Below are 16,443 nucleotides of genomic sequence, written 5' to 3' on the forward strand. Positions count from 1 at the left end.
TTGCTCGAAGGTCAGTGATACCGATAAATAGAAGATGTATTTTATTATGTATTTCGTTGGTATGACACAGTTATCACACAATATTGCTTGTTTTGGTGCATGACAACTTATAAGTATTGCCTCTACAGCGACATGCGAACGGAAGGTGTAAGCAGAGCCGGTTATACGAAACTAAATAGTTACCGGACTTTCTACGTTTGTATATACATGTACGAAACTGTTCAGCTTCCTAGCTTCTGTTTATTTTTGCAATATATCATTTGACATACTACCATACTACATAGTTCTCTGTGTCTCCGGTTTGTGTGCAAACGACCTCTGGCGGAAGTTTGATCATTTGACATAATAGAAGATGTTAATTTTAAGATAGACGTAGCTTTGTTTCGAGTTGTACAATCCATGGTTAAAGGAAATCCATGGAAATGTGTACAAGTGTACTCCAAGTTTGTTTTATTTTATTTTATTGACCTGTGACGGTGAATTATATTGTCGTGTTAATGACAAGTCAAACTATATATCCAAAATTGTTACGAAATCGTTTGAATTCGCGTATGATACGTATGAAACAGTGATTGATAACCCCAAGCTTCTCGCACACTTGCATAGACATTTCTTTGGTATACAATGTACAATAACACAATTTACTTTATGCATTATATACCTTTAAATAAACTAACTTCCATGTCGTTTTCAACACAAAATATAAGGAGATGTTATTTATTCTGTACAGAAATTAAACAGCTATTATACTGCTCAGGCGATTAAATTCAGTTAAAGTTTCAAATTCTGTGGATTGTGTTTATCACTTCACCTGATTCAAGCGTCGGGGAATGCCGGTGTTTTGTTGTGTTGGTTTTTTTTTTATACTAAACTTAAAGTGTCGGTTTACATGCCTGCGTGCAAATGTATGGAATTGTGTAGCCTTGGGCGAAACAAATCGTCAATCCGCGGAATTTTAATACCGTGGATACAGAAATAGATACGGCCAGGGGTTGATTAATCCACCTTTAGTAATGTAGTACGTGCATCGTCTATTAGTTGTGGTGATGATTTACAAGATACTTTAAATTTCTTAACTTTTTTTAAATTACTTTTGCATTCAATAATGAAGCCACAATGCAGGAGATTCCAGATTTTTACATTGATCCTAAACAAGTATTAAAATACTGACAAAATAAATCAAATTCATTTCATACCTGCATTAAAGGAAGTCGAGTAAAAATTGAAATCTTATTTAGTTACAAACATTATGTCTATACATAGATAGCATATTTTAGACTAAATTAAAGTATCTCTGAAGAGGAGTGACGATAGACTCCCAGCTTCACTGTAGATGACTAAAAGGTGAGACACATTTCACAGGATTGATCTCGGTTTTTCTTCAGTTAACTTTTCAACAATCTTTATGAGGGTGATAACATTATATATCTTGATTTTACACCCTTAAAAAATCGAATTTCCTTGCCGGCAAGACTTTTAAAAAGTTACTATCAATCGAGATGTCACGACAAAATGGAACAACATACATGTAGGTGATCAGATGACAGCGTTCTATGGAATGGTTGCGTTAAGGCAGACATATGAGAATCTACAAGACGTACCAAGTCCATGGCGACAAGAGTTTTTTGCTGTTTTGAATCGTGATTTGTTGCTTTTTTTATTCCCTATACCTTACTATCGGAAATGTAAACCTGTCCAGTCTATCCTAACACGTAACACCGATGCAAAGTGAAGCTAAGCAGAACTCATTCCCGAACTGTACTTTTATGTAATCCATGTAAAATGAAATATCCAGCTAATATGGCGGATAAGAGACACTGAAAATTCTAGAAAATCTTATGAATCCATGTCAGTTTTAACTATAAACTAGCAAATACTCCATTGATTAGCAGCAAAACGTTAGCACATATTCGTATTTGACGAAATTGAAAATGTAGCTAATCTAGATATACAACACAGCGTGACAAAAAATTGCAGAGCCGACGTCCACACTGCCTAAGCACATACATCACACGGTTGGTACACCTTAAATAAGTATGCATCTATCTATGTCTGCAACATGTGCAAAAAATAGTCTGATCTTGCTGAGGAGAAACACGCTTCAAAAAGATTTAATGATCCAAACAATATATCCACGAATGTGTAAATTTAAGTCATCTAGATAGTGAATCAAAATATGATACCCAGTCTTCTCCCATACACGATCTGATATCGACTAGGGAAATACGACAACACATTACTAGAAGGAGACGGTTGATCCAAGTCTTCGTACAAATGAACACACCACATATGATGGTAACAATCTCGTAGCACTCTTTTCAACCAGACATTGAAAAAACACTTTCCTGAAGCATTTCAGTTTAATAAAATGATCTCTATCTACAAAGGAGAAAACAAGAGAAATGTAATCCTATCATTACAGAGGTAGCACACTGACTTCTGTTTAACATATTTTTAAAAATTCCCATTAAAATTGATATGGTTGAAAAATGCATCTCATTTTCACACACACTACCGTTTGGTTTTACAAACAACCATGGTGATATAGTATAATACCAGCCTGTCTGTCCTGAAATAAGACATTAGCTATTACGCATCTAAATGGTTCTCACGTTTTCTGTACTCGTGCAGTAGATACTTGTGGGAGATTATGACAAATGATAAAATACTGATATAACGATAGTGAATGTTTTGTCTCCATTGTTGCATGTATTCGTCATTTTACAAGGTTTCACAAAGTGTTGGACGAGCTCCAAGTACATGTATATTACTTGTGTGTATGTAGAAAATAACTTAATGAAATGGTCAATTCAATTACGGTTTATTGTTGGGTTATTTAGATTCATAACGTGTACTGTTTGCTGAAAAATTCTCGTCGATCTCTTTAAGATTTCATAAATCTCTGGCTATTCAAATGGTAAATTTATTTTATTTATTTTGTTAAAACTAACTGACAGTATTTTTCTTCTCTCCAAGTATGCATCATTTAAAACTTATCGGTATAACTGCTATAATCCTTAAAGCAAAGCTTTAAAGCTTTACCCAATTTTTTTTTTCACTTTTACTGATCAAAATCTACTGTCTAATGTGTTTGAAAGATTTCACATGAAAATTAAGGTTAAACATCATCACAGAAGCTCATTTTAAAGAGTTTATTATTTGTTTTGTAAACAAAGATTGCGGTATGCTATTGTTTACATAATTTTCAAAAGAAATGGATATCGATCAAAGTATTATTATATCTTTCAAATTTCAAGCATTTATGAGGTGAAATGTGTCATTTAAAAGTTATAATTTGTGACTTGGGAAAATTAAGATGCATTATATTACAAAATCAGTATTTCACTTATTTATTTGTTTACATAAAAAGACTTGAGTCTTTGTTTACATAACACCTATTTAAGGCTAAAATATTGCTTTCATTCTTGCATTCAGAAGGTCAAATTTTGGCTGTCAACATTAAATGAGTTATGTTTCTAATGTTTAACATCAAAAATGAAAAATATCGTGAACCAGTAATGAAAAATTCAGCAACATAAACAAGGGAATATTTCTTGACAACATACCCACAACGAGCGCTTCTTACAAACCGCCACAGCCTCGGACGCAATCGTCGTATACTCGGACATGGGAACGATGATTACCGAATATAATCGGTTTGCTGAGACCGAAGTCATAGGAAAACGGAAACTGACGTGAGGAAGTACACATTTCGTTTGTTTCAAAATATTACATCGTTTCATGAATGACTTCAAGTGTTATAGGTGTAAGAAATTAACAACTACGCAAATGTATCAATCAAATGAAATTTCTATACAATTAGCATACTAAATCGTCTATAAATCTTACACTTGCGCAGTGCCTCTCTTCTGCATTATTATCCGAGATAATGCACATCGGAGATTACCAACAGGAATTACCGTCAGGAAGACAATAATTCACGAATCGACATTCTGTGCTGATTTGACGAGCTTATTGCTTTAGATCCATTCTGAATCAATGAAATTATATATATATATTCAATAGCAAATCTGGTACTCTATTTGATTTTCAATGTATTTACCGTCAGCTTGCATTGCTTTAAACATGAAATAAAATTACTCCTTTTTATCATACAATCTTGTGATAGTCGTGTCTGCTAGATGCCTGCATAAAATACATACAAACTGATAGATTGTGTGTGTAATTGGAAAAAATAATCTACATTGTAAATAATTGGTGTACCCAGTTTTCAGACCCATGTGGTAGCGTCAACATGAACATGCAACCGTCAGCATTCTACTCTTGTTATGGATGTTATTATCTACAGAAGATCCCTTTCGTGCAGTACGAACCTTGGTCTATGGACAGTGGAGTGAGATATAGACTATTTTCGGTAGACTCTACAGAGTAGACCAAAACCTATTGGCAATGTGTCTATATTTATTTCGAAGTTTGATTTTGCTAAAATATTTCTTGTAACAATAGTTAGTATTGATATGTGTACTAATGTACTAATTTTTCTGATATATTGTTTTCGACCAAAAATCATTTTCAAATTCAAAGTTTTATATATTTACAGTGTACATCTGGATTGATTATCTCAATGTGAGAATATGTCGCTGTTTATGAAAGTTCACGGCAAAGTAAACGGCAAAGTAAGACCGAGTCATATTTGGTGTATTGTTAAAGAGATTCTTACTCAGAGGGTGTCTCTTGCAACTTGCTCTTCTGAAAATAGCTGCACTGTATTTTGTGTTGTATGAATGTTTTTAATTATAACATGCATTACTTCAATGTTTTATCAAAATGAGACCATCTACTAGAAAATGTGGATAGAATCATCGAGGTAAGTAGAAAAGCTATCCCAGCCATTACGAACCATCGAACTGTTCAGTATTACTTGTGAGGTTTTCGTTCTGTACGTTTGTTTGTCTTCATTCATATTCGCAGTTTAAGGTCAAGTACCACACAAATTTAGACCTATGATTAGTGTTCAGGGTCGTAGCAGTGAAGGTTATTTAACGGTGTCTCCATTCCTAGGGTAATGTCCGAAAGACTCAGCTTTCTCATAAGTAAACTTAAATAAGTATTAGAATCTCTGAATTCACAATTCAATTTAAAGACTAACGCTATTCATTCCATGCTGTCCCCCTGCAGACCTGGTGTGATAGTGCGCGGTGTACGCCTGCCGTAACAGCCATGTCTTGGGGAATCTCTGTTAAAAACCAGATCCACTGTTAGTCATCAAATTTACCGATGTGACGACAAAATATAATTATTTTATTCATAATTATAGCACGTTTACTAGAATATCAATTATTTCAAGTTTACAAATCATTAAAGGAAAATATTTCGTAAACTGGAGTATACGAAATCAGAGAAAGGATTGTGAATCGCTGAAAACGACAGCGCTCTACCTTAACTAAGGTATAACTAAAACATAACAAGACATCAGGTATTTGCTGAAACCCGGAAAATACCGGGGCTTTGTTCTCTATGTCCTCAAGGTTACCTTCCTTTTATTTCCCTCGTAGTCTATAAAGCCGCGAAGGCATTGTGAAAAAAAATCAATGTAGGATTCAAGCACGTTTTCCAGCTGTAGTACAGGACACTTCTGTCCGGTCACTCTCCAGCTAAAATCTACGACACTTCTGTCCGGTCACTCTCCAGCTATAATCTACGACACTTCTGTCCGGTCACTCTCCAGCTATAATCTACGACACTTCTGTCCGGTCACTCTCCAGCTATAATCTACGACACTTCTGTCCGGTCACTCTCCAGCTACAATATTTTACCCAACGTCTCACGTTATTGGGGTAGCGTCTATTCTACATGCATCATACTCTCTTGTAAGGTTAAAGGACACAACGCATGTTTCTAAACTTTTTCATTTTTTCAGCAAAATTAACTCTTTTTATGCCTAAAACTACTTTAAATGTGTTTTAAATGAAATATTTTGCGTAGTTTTCGAGTTTGAAAGCGATGAAATTCAAATCTTGCGATATGCATATTTTCTTTCGCTAGTTTACGCGTCATTATGTGTGACGTCATATGCGCCTTCGGGTTTGAAAACATCTATTAGCCATTTCATAAACAGATTAGATTTAATCGACAAAAAAAACAATTATCATGTCAACGGTTTGTAAATAATAATGCATTAAGACGTTTTGTGCCAAGCTCGGGTGTACTAGTTGTCGGTAGAAAAGATTTAGACTGAGTATTTTTCAATTTTTCGAAGGAAGGTACGAGAAAAAAGACGTGGATAATTTTTTTGTTGGAGCAAGAACTTTACATTAAAAAACACACCCAGTCACCTTTTCAAACACCGCTTGGACAGAGACCCTGATAAACTGCGAGAAAATGGATATATCGAAGCTATAAGCACTGGTAGGCCTATAGCATACACTCTGTTTTGCTCTTCAAATTCAATACACACCCGGATCAACTGACCTTCACCTTGTAACAACATATATCGACGATACAATGTAACTTCTACCAACTGGTAGATTTACAACAACAACAAAAAATTAAAGATACAAAATAATTGAACTTTTAATTATACTAATAATAGAATATTGTATTTCCTATCTTAAAATTGAATTATAAAATTATTTCCTTATTGAACTCGTAGCATCTTGAGTGCGTCAGTGGGCTATAACGCCGTGCTCCCACTTCGTACTTCCTAGAGACGTGCAGATCACAATTCAAAAATAGTAATAAGATTGCTTTACCAAAATAAAATAATGTGATTACCACTTCAAATTTGAATATTTTTATCGATTTGTGTGTGTGTTGTCTTTTTCTTTCTTTCCGAAATGCATGCGTGACAATAGCTTGGCATAGGGCCTATGGTTGTCAACAATTTAATGTTATGAACTATAATTTGAATATGTAATTCCGGAATAATGCGTGGTTCTTATATTAGTATTGACATGCGCATGAATATACAATAATAAAGTAGTTCCTAAAATGGCAGATACCACGTTGTTTGATTTCTGCTGTTGTTGACCGAGTCAACCCTGTTCTACCGAGCAGACATAACATATTGGAGACGAGGATGGCCAAATCAGTTATCGGACGAATCGAGGTATATGATAGCCATGTGGAAACGTGGGATTCATATAGTGAAAGACTGGAACAGTATTTTCTGTGCAACGAGGTGAAAGTCGAGAAGAAAGTTCCCGCGCTATTGAGTTTGGTGGGAGGCCCAACCTATCAGCTCTTGAGAGGCTTGACTGCGCCTAAAAAGCCAAGTGAATGTGAGTATGCTGAACTCATTAAAACACTCAGTGACCACTTGAACCCTAAACCCGTAGTTATATCTGAGAGATTCAGATTTTACAAGAGGGATCAACGTGAGGGAGAGAGTATCCGTGATTACCTCGCACAATTGCGCAAATTATCAGAACATTGTGACTTTAAACAAAACTTGAGTGAGTCGATTCGTGATCGCCTAGTCTGTGGACTTCGCAGTGAGGCCATACAAAACAAATTATTAGCGGAGAAAGATCTCACGTTGGAAATAGCGGTACAGATATCACAAGCTATGGAGACAGCGTCACGTGATGCCACCGAATTGCAAGCTAAGCATGTAGGCCTAGGCGTTAACAAGATTAATGTGAAACGTAAGGGATCCGGAGGACCTAAGCAGGGCACATCTCATCCGAAAGGTCAAGGACGTGGTGTGACACAAGAAAAGTCGAAGGGGCTGAAATGCTTTCGGTGTCATAGTACGCGTCATCACCCTAAGGACTGTTACTTTAAAGATGAACAATGCTACAAATGCAAAAAAATTGGCCATTGCAAGAAAGTGTGCAGAAATAGAGCTGTCAACAGTCTAGAAGCCGAGAATAGTGATTACAGTGATGACTTTAACGAGAGTCTCGTAGCCACTTTGCATGTGAATTCCTTGGACAATACACACCTGAATGCCATTATTTTGGAGCCTATCATTCATAACAGGAAAATCCGGATGGAGTTGGACACTGGAGCTGCAGTATCCGTTATGTCAGAAAGGAAATTTCGTGAACATTTTCCTGACAAAGTTGACAGTCTAAAAAAAAACACATTTGCGTTTACGTACATACACAGAGGAGGTGTTAAAACCCAAAGGTGTAGCACGTGTACCAGTTACATATGGAAATCAAAGGAAGGAACTTAACCTATATGTTGTTCAAAAGATGGGCCATCGCTATTTGGCCGAGAATGGTTAGCTCACATTACCTTGGATTGGCCTTCTATCAAATCTTTGTCAGTTGCAACAAGTAAAGTTTCAGGCACATGTTCCAAAGGGACAAAACATAAGTTATCTGAGATCTTGGGAAAACATGGACAGATTTTCAAGGATGACATGGGAACCGTTAAAGGAATCAAAGCGTCATTGAAACTGAAGGAAAGTGCACAACCCAAGTTTTGCAAAGCACGTCCCGTGGCGTATTCGTTGAAACAAAAAGTTGAAAAGAACTGAACAAGTTAGTCGACAGTGGTGTCATTACAAAGATAGATTACAGTGAATGGGCTACACCTATCGTACCAGTCATAAAATCGGACGGTAGTGTTCGGATTTGTGGTGACTTCAAAGTGACTGTGAACCCTGTCCTTGAAATTGACCAATATCCGCTCCCAAGGATTGAGGACATTTTTGCGGCATTGTCCAGAGGTCAACGATTTACCAAGTTAGATTTACGCCATGCGTACTTACAAATGACTGTAGATGACGAATCCAGAAAATTATTGACTATCAATACTGAAAAGGGATTGTACAGATACAACAGATTAGTATTTGGTGTGGCCTCAGCGCCAGCCATGTGGCAGCGCACAATCGATACTGTGTTACAAGGGCTGGCCGGGGTAAAATGTATAATGGATGACATGATCATCACAGGAACGAGTGAAGAAGAACACTTACAAAATTTGGAAGCAGTACTGCAGAGACTGGATGACTACAATTTGCGAGTAAACTTAGATAAGTGTGAGTTTTTCAGGGAGCGCGTTTCATATTGTGGACATGAAATCGACAGTGAAGGATTACACAAAACACAGGCAAAAATCGATGCAGTTATCAATGCTCCAAAGCCGACACATGTATCGGAGTTGCGTTCATTCCTAGGAATTGTGAACTATTATGCCAGATTTCTGCCAAATCTGTCTAGCACATTATATCCGTTACATCAGCTGTTGTCAAAGGAGAAGAAATGGGAGTGGACCCCTAAATGTGATAGAGCCTTCTTGGATATTAAACGAATGATAACATCCGAAGAAGTTCTGACACACTACAATCCCGATCAGCCAGTACGATTAGCTTGTGATGCTTCGCCATACGGCATAGGATGCGTCTTATCACATGTGATGGATGATGGGTCAGAAAGGCCTATTGCGTATGCCTCACGATCACTATCGGCTGCAGAGAAAAACTATTCACAGATTGACCGCGAAGCCTTGGGTATAGTGTGGGGTGTAAAGCGTTTCAATACCTATTTATATGGGAGACATTTTACGTTACTCACCGATCACAAGCCGTTAGTGTCTATTTTTCATCCAGAAAAGGGAATTTCAACAACTTCAGCTGCACGCATGCAAAGATATGCTTTATTTCTATCAGGATATGATTATGAAATCATGTACAAAAATACTAAAACGCATGGAAATGCAGACAGTTTATCGCGACTGCCATTATCCGAATGTGAAACTTCCGAAGACACTAGTGTTGACATAATGTACATGTCGCAAATTGAACAGTTACCAATTACGAGCGCCAAAATAAAACAGGAAACTGGACGCGACACAGTTTTATCGCATGTATACGAGTCTGTCATGAATGGGTGGATCACATACATTAAATCAGAGGACAAGGACCTGTATCCGTACTTCAGCCGCAGAGATGAATTAGCTGTGCACAACGGATGTCTTCTATGGGGTATGCGTGTGATAATTCCACTGAAATTGAGAAGCCATGTTCTGAACGATCTGCATGTAGGGCATATTGGGATAGCAAAAATGAAGGCCTTGGCCAGGAGTTTGGTGTGGTGGCCAGGCATCGACCAAGACATTGAAAATATTTCAAAATCATGTGCAGGATGTAGCGAATTTAAACGTTCACCACCATCCGCCCCAGTTCACCCATGGGAGTGGCCCACTAGCCCATGGGAGCGTGTTCATATTGACTTTGCCGGGCCATTTTTGAACTCAATGTTTTTTATAGCAGTTGACGCCCATTCAAAGTGGCCGGAAGTGATCCAAATGCGCGAAACGACATCAGATCTTACTATTGATGTGTTGCGATGCATATTCTCTAGAAATGGAGTGCCGAAAGTCTTAGTGAGTGACAATGCTGACTTTCAGAAATTTACCAAAGCCAATGGCATAAAACATGTGACCTCCGCTCCTTACCACCCAAGTTCCAATGGACTAGCTGAGCGGTTTGTCCAATCTTTTAAGTCAGCCATGAAAGCAAGTAAAAAAGACAGCGGATCTTTACAAACCAAATTGGCAAATGTTCTTTTAGCATACAGAAATGCTTCACATGCAACCACGGGAGAGTCTCCTGCAAAACTATTTCTTGGACGCACTTTATCATCTAGACTGGATTTGGTGAAACCGAACACTGAGCGGGATGTCAAGAGTAAGCAATTTGACATGGCTAACAAAAGAGGAAGTCCACTACGTGCGTTCGAACCAGGAAGGGAGGTGATTGTAAGAGACTACCGTAAAAACGCAATATCAAACTGGGTATCCGGAACTATCAGTGAACAAAATGGCCCAGTCTCATATCGTGTAGAAGTGGCACCAGGTCAAACGTGGAGACGACACATTGATCAGATTCAGGAGTTCGCGGCCAACGTCAGTGCATCAGATACACCTATTACAAATGATATCTCTGTAAATCAGCAATCCGGTGCTATTCCCAGGCAGGACTCACAGCTTGATTCGCGAAGTCAAGATATCCGTATGTCTAGTCAGGATAGTCAACCACCTAGTCAAGAGGTCAGTACTCCACCTCAGATTCAGCAAACTGATCAGCGTTCGGAACCGAGAAGAAATCCAAGGCGCACAGCTGGTCCGCCAAGTCGTTACAAAGACTTTGTATCGTGCAAGTGATTCCGTTTATGATTGCAGTGTTTCAGGGGCATAATAATCCCCTTGCAATCTATTTGGGGCCAGAAAGGTCTCTTTTTCTTTGTTTTTTTTTAGTATTCGTGTTAGCAATTATGTTGCACCGTGACAAAGTGTATTTTGTTCAGATTATGTGTTCAAGTTAATTGATTGAAAGCTTGTTATTATTACTGAAAGAAGAAAATATAATTTTGTCATTCTAGCGATGAACAGTGAATTATCATTAGAACAATTCAATCCTTAAAAGGAACTTTTAGCATATGGACTTTTCCCCATGGACTATCATATTTGGTGGGAAGGAATGTTATGAACTATAATTTGAATATGTAATTCCGGAATAATGCGTGGTTCTTATATTAGTATTGACATGCGCATGAATATACAATAATAAAGTAGTTCCTAAAATGGCAGATACCACGTTGTTTGATTTCTGCTGTTGTTGACCGAGTCAACCCTGTTCTACCGAGCAGACATAACATTTAACGCATCATAATTTGTCTAATCCAAAAATAAATAATGATTGCACTGTTTATTTTAGAAAAACAGCATCAATTACAGATGTCTAAAGGAATAACATCCCCAAACAGTTTGTAGACAGCGACCCATATAAACATTATTTACTCACAATATTGCCGATTTCATACACGATTTACTCGCTATATTTGGGTATTTACATCGTTATATGTGTGCACTGGTGGCGAACACATATAAAACTCGGACAATTTGTCAACATCGATTTAAATGTTGCCCATGGTAAATAAATTAGGCCCCTAAAAGTTGAGTTTTTAATAATATCTTGCAGTACTTTCACAATCCGAAGGGCGCATGTGAAGTCACTGTACCACGTGACTACCTACCTAATTATCTAGACTTTTTGAAATCGGGGCTTAGATTTAAGTCTGTATTGTGGTTAATTATCGCAAAATTTCGGCGAACGAACTATTAGAATTAATTACTATAAGCATAAAGAAGACGAAATGCATGTAATGTTGTAAACTTTGAAAACATGAGATGTGTCCTTTAACAAACATTCTTATAGTACTCTACATTACGCTAATGAATTACCGGTTTATCTCGCATAGGTATTGACTTATATAGTTCTGTACATTAACTTTATTATAACAAAGAAGTTCTACAGCGTTTATTAATCAGGCTTCTCATTGACTCAAATTTGACACGTTGGATTATTTATGTGGGAGTTAACTGGACTGGGGTACCCGGAGGAGACACACTTATTGGATTATTTATGTGGGAGTTAACTGGACTGGGGTACCCGGAGGTGACACACTTATTGGATTATTTATGTGGGAGTTAACTGGACTGGGGTACCCGGAGGAGACCCACTTGCACGATTGGGCAACCAATACCCCCAGTTATCCACTGTCAATTATAAGGATCGAACTAGAGTCACAACAGTGAAAAGCGATTGCGTTGACCAGTACTCGACCGGGACATGCATACATTTCCATAGGATTACTAGTCTATCTCATACTAATTGTGACTAATAGTACTGTACTTTATCTATATAGATTACTAGTCTAGATTACTAGTCTATCTCATACTAATTGTGACTGGTACAAGTGTAGTATAACTTATGGATTGTTATTCTAGACAGACCTGTATCTTGAAACTGTAGGGCAAAATGCAAAACAAGTACAATGGATCAGTACAGAAATGAGATCAGTATAGGACTGGGTATGGATCAGTACAGAAATGAGATCAGTATAAGACTGGGTATGAATCAGTACAGAAATGAGATCAGTATAAGACTGGGTATGAATCAGTACAGAAATGAGATCAGTATAGGACTGGGTGGCTACAGGAACTGCAGCAGAAACGGAAGAAGTGGGTCAGTATCAGGACTTACATCAATACATCGCACGTAGACGTGTATATATTGTTATTAATGATAGAATTAGAAAATGAGTCTTAAAATATCTCATGAAATGTAAAGGGACAGTCAAATGGTTTTAAAGGAAATAATACATCATGATTGCTTTAATTTTAGAACACGGACGAGATTTTAATGCTGATATAAAGGTTACCTCTGTTCAAAAGGACTTATTTCATAACCAATCACTGCGATTTCACCAGTTTATTATTTAGTTTTAAATACTTTCACTTTTATAATGAAACATCTTAAAACATACTTAAGCTTTTTGATTTGTGCTCAAATAATAACCATTGCAGAATCGACTTGCGAAGGGTCAGTATACATATGTCGCATGAGGGGTCAGTATAGATATGTCGCATGAGGGGTCAGTATAGATATGTCGCATGAGGGGTCAGTATAGATATGTCGCATGAGGGACGTGACTTTAATTCTTAAACATGATAATTACGAGTTTACCCTTTCATTTTTCAGAAAAGAGGCTGTCATTTGCTGTTGTGGTTACAGAAGGAAAGCACGAAACAAAATCTCTACTAGTGAGTATCCATCTTCCCGCTCCATGTTCAGTATCTCATGGCCATAATGCGTGTCTCTACATAGATCAAAAACGTGTTCCTTAGACTATGTCATAAATATTTAAAGTACTATGGCGTTACAGTGGGTAATACAATTGAAAATTGATGAATTAAATTCATTTATATACAATACATCTGTGTACGGCTGGCTACGTTTTCATACACATTTGGAAAAGTCAATATATTCTCGTTACATGGAACTACATGTACATGAAAAGTAAATATGAATTTCAATCATCAACTGATGTTTCATTCTCAATAAGTCGTCACTCCGTAAATCAATATGCATATAATTGTTCTGTAGATAACCCATTCAAGGGATTAGCTGCGAAGAGAACATCAGACACTCACAAAAATCCTGTTACCCCTCCTTCTGCAGTCTTGCCATCCACAGACAGAAGTCAGGCAGCTGAAGCCACTCAGTCTCATTATCCATCATCTCTGGAGGAAAAATTGACATTAATCATCAACAGATTATCAACTAATCCACAAAGTCAAACAGACAGCGCGTTACACGTTCCTCTACAGATAGGCATGGCGTTGATTCTGTTGCTTCTTTTATTTTGATTGTGGTATATCTTGTTAAAAAGGGATCGAAATGTGCAAGGTCCTTAAAATCAAGGCCATCAGGAATGCTACCACGAAATTCCTACGATTACCATTGTTTCCAAATTGAGAAACAATCGTCCTCGTCTATCACCTCTGATGGAGTTTTCTACGATGAGATTACAGAAGTAAGGATGAACTACTATGATGAACGAAAGCCATATACTCTGGGACTTCGAACACAATCAGTGTGATTCATTTCTTTTTAATGCATATAGAATTTATATCAAGATGGAAAGACGATATTATCTGGAAATGAAATATAACGAGGATTACCAAAGACAAAACATTGTAAATAGTTTAACATATCGTCGCTCTCCGCAATAATAATCCCTCCCAGGCACCTGCTATATGTTTGCCCCACTCTCTATTTTGTTTTGCTTATTTGAGTTATGAGATGGATCAATGTTCATTATCTTCGTCTTTCGTTTTCGATACATTTCATGTTACATTCATGACTAGTGTAACTACATTGTACTTACTGTATAAAATTTAACTTTATTATCATCTTTGAAGTGTTTTAAAATGTGTAAATCAGTTTGGTTTTCCTGTTTTATATTTTTATTGTTGGTTGTAAAGATTTCAAAGGACCATTAATGTTTCAACTTTTGTCTCATTCGCTTTGTATCCTGGTCTTGTTAGTCATTATGTCGGTATCATGACATCTACCAAATTGACCTTAATGTTGTGAAATAAATAAAGCAGGGGGAGAAAATAATTCCTGGTGGAGTTATTTAGAATCATTCAGAGACAATCACAAAAAGGTTCCTTTCAGTGTACATTTCTAAATGCAGTACACAGTTTCCATTTCTGATAAAGGTGGGATACTGAAAGGAAGTTTTCTTCCACACTGCAAATAGAACTGTTAGAATATTTGTTTCCTTGTAATAACAATTATGTAAATAATCACATTTATGTGTTGAATGCTGCTTTTAAAATGTATTACATGTAGTAAGTAAATATACTAATTTGAATAAGGGGTTTTGGTACAAAATGTTAATTATTACTTATTTATTTTTATTGATTTTGCTTAAATGCTTTATACAATATATTATAGGATTAAACATTCTTTTTGAAGAATTTATCGATGTGTAAACTCCGGACATTTTACTCACAAACTGAATAAAAGTGCGAAGCACTTTTATGTTAAGTTTGTGAGTAAAATGGCCGGAGTTTACACATCGATAAATTCTTCAAAAAGAATGTTTGATTCTTATAATTCCAATTCATTCACATCATTAACAATTGCAAAAATTTGAATAGTTTCCCCGTACTATGTTATTTGTTTTCAGGCGTGTATGAATACATCGCGTTTTCGGATTTATTGCTGTATAAACTCTTGTTCAGTGTTTTATACAATATATTGTCTGGTAATCCCTACAGCTGGCTATGCTTTATACAATATATTGTCTGGTAATCCCTGCAGCTGGCTATGGAGGTGTCAGGTGCCATGTTCTGCACGTTTCCCCAATTCTTGGGAGCTGTGGTTTTTCTGTAGCTGGTTATGCAATTCTAAACTTCTCCATTATCTAATCACAACCCTTCTGATGCTAATAGCCAATAGGAATTGATCATAATGATCACGTGATTTGTTGCGGGGAGGTAAGTGACCAGTCAGCATATCGTCACTCTCACTTTATCAGCAGTAGTAAAAGCAGTATAATATTCCAGCACATTTCAATGTGTTTTAGAACACATTACTTTAGAAGGATGTCTCCTCTGTTGACCTTACAGTTAACCGGTTAAGCAGGCCAGTGTCTGACTGCTGTCGTGCAATATATCTAGTTTGTTTTTAAAGGGTATTAAATTGTTCAATTTTTCTAGTAGTTTTATTGTGCGTTATGTAATTTCGTTACATGCTACAAAGTAGTTTAGAATTAGTCATAACAGCTGCCTGCTGGATCCATCTACATAGGAATCTGATTATGTTCATGTTGTTCATATGATATATCATATATGTACCTCAACCATAGAGTTTTCAGTATCCAGGTTTGTTCATGCCAGGTCAGTGTTTAACTGCTGGTACTGCTTGTATGGTCTATTACATGTATATATTCTGAAGAATTATTTCTTTGCACAACCTCACTTTAGATTACTCAATGTAAATGCTCAAATGGGATTGCCAATTCACATTTGGTGGCACTTTTATTTTTTTATGTGCCATCTTTTTGCTGTATACTTTATGTAGTTTGTATTTTTGTGTCTATATATTGTACATCTGTAATTTTAGGGGATTGGCACATTGAAATATCATTTTGTATTATGTGATTAGCTGTT

At 36.8% G+C, this 16,443-nt stretch overlaps 2 protein-coding genes across 2 annotated transcripts; both read left to right on the forward strand.

Moving 5' to 3' along the window:
* Positions 1-8,685: 8,685 nt before the first annotated feature.
* LOC130049617 (uncharacterized protein K02A2.6-like) lies at positions 8,686-11,079 on the forward strand. Its single transcript, XM_056147467.1, has one exon. The coding sequence runs from the start codon at positions 8,686-8,688 to the stop codon at positions 11,077-11,079; it is 2,394 nt and encodes a 797-aa protein (XP_056003442.1).
* Positions 11,080-11,664: 585 nt separating this feature from the next.
* LOC125662732 (uncharacterized) lies at positions 11,665-14,704 on the forward strand. Its single transcript, XM_048895058.2, has 3 exons — positions 11,665-13,300; positions 13,460-13,521; positions 13,865-14,704. The coding sequence occupies exons 1-3, from the start codon at positions 13,224-13,226 to the stop codon at positions 14,125-14,127; spliced, it is 402 nt and encodes a 133-aa protein (XP_048751015.2). The 5' UTR covers positions 11,665-13,223; the 3' UTR covers positions 14,128-14,704.
* Positions 14,705-16,443: the final 1,739 nt, after the last annotated feature.

This window comes from Ostrea edulis, chromosome 8, assembly GCF_947568905.1.
Source record: "Ostrea edulis chromosome 8, xbOstEdul1.1, whole genome shotgun sequence".
NCBI classification, from domain to species: Eukaryota; Metazoa; Mollusca; class Bivalvia; order Ostreida; family Ostreidae; genus Ostrea; species Ostrea edulis.

Excerpts from the sequence above, each read along its gene's own strand:
- LOC125662732 (XM_048895058.2), top strand. The coding sequence starts at position 13,224 with ATGAAACATCTTAAAACATACTTAAGCTTTTTGATTTGTGCTCAAATA. Across the intron at positions 13,301-13,459 it reads GCAGAATCGACTTGCGAAGG|AAAAGAGGCTGTCATTTGCT; the intron begins GTCAGTATACAT and ends TTCATTTTTCAG. Across the intron at positions 13,522-13,864 it reads ACGAAACAAAATCTCTACTA|ATAACCCATTCAAGGGATTA; the intron begins GTGAGTATCCAT and ends ATTGTTCTGTAG.
- LOC130049617 (XM_056147467.1), top strand. The coding sequence starts at position 8,686 with ATGACTGTAGATGACGAATCCAGAAAATTATTGACTATCAATACTGAA.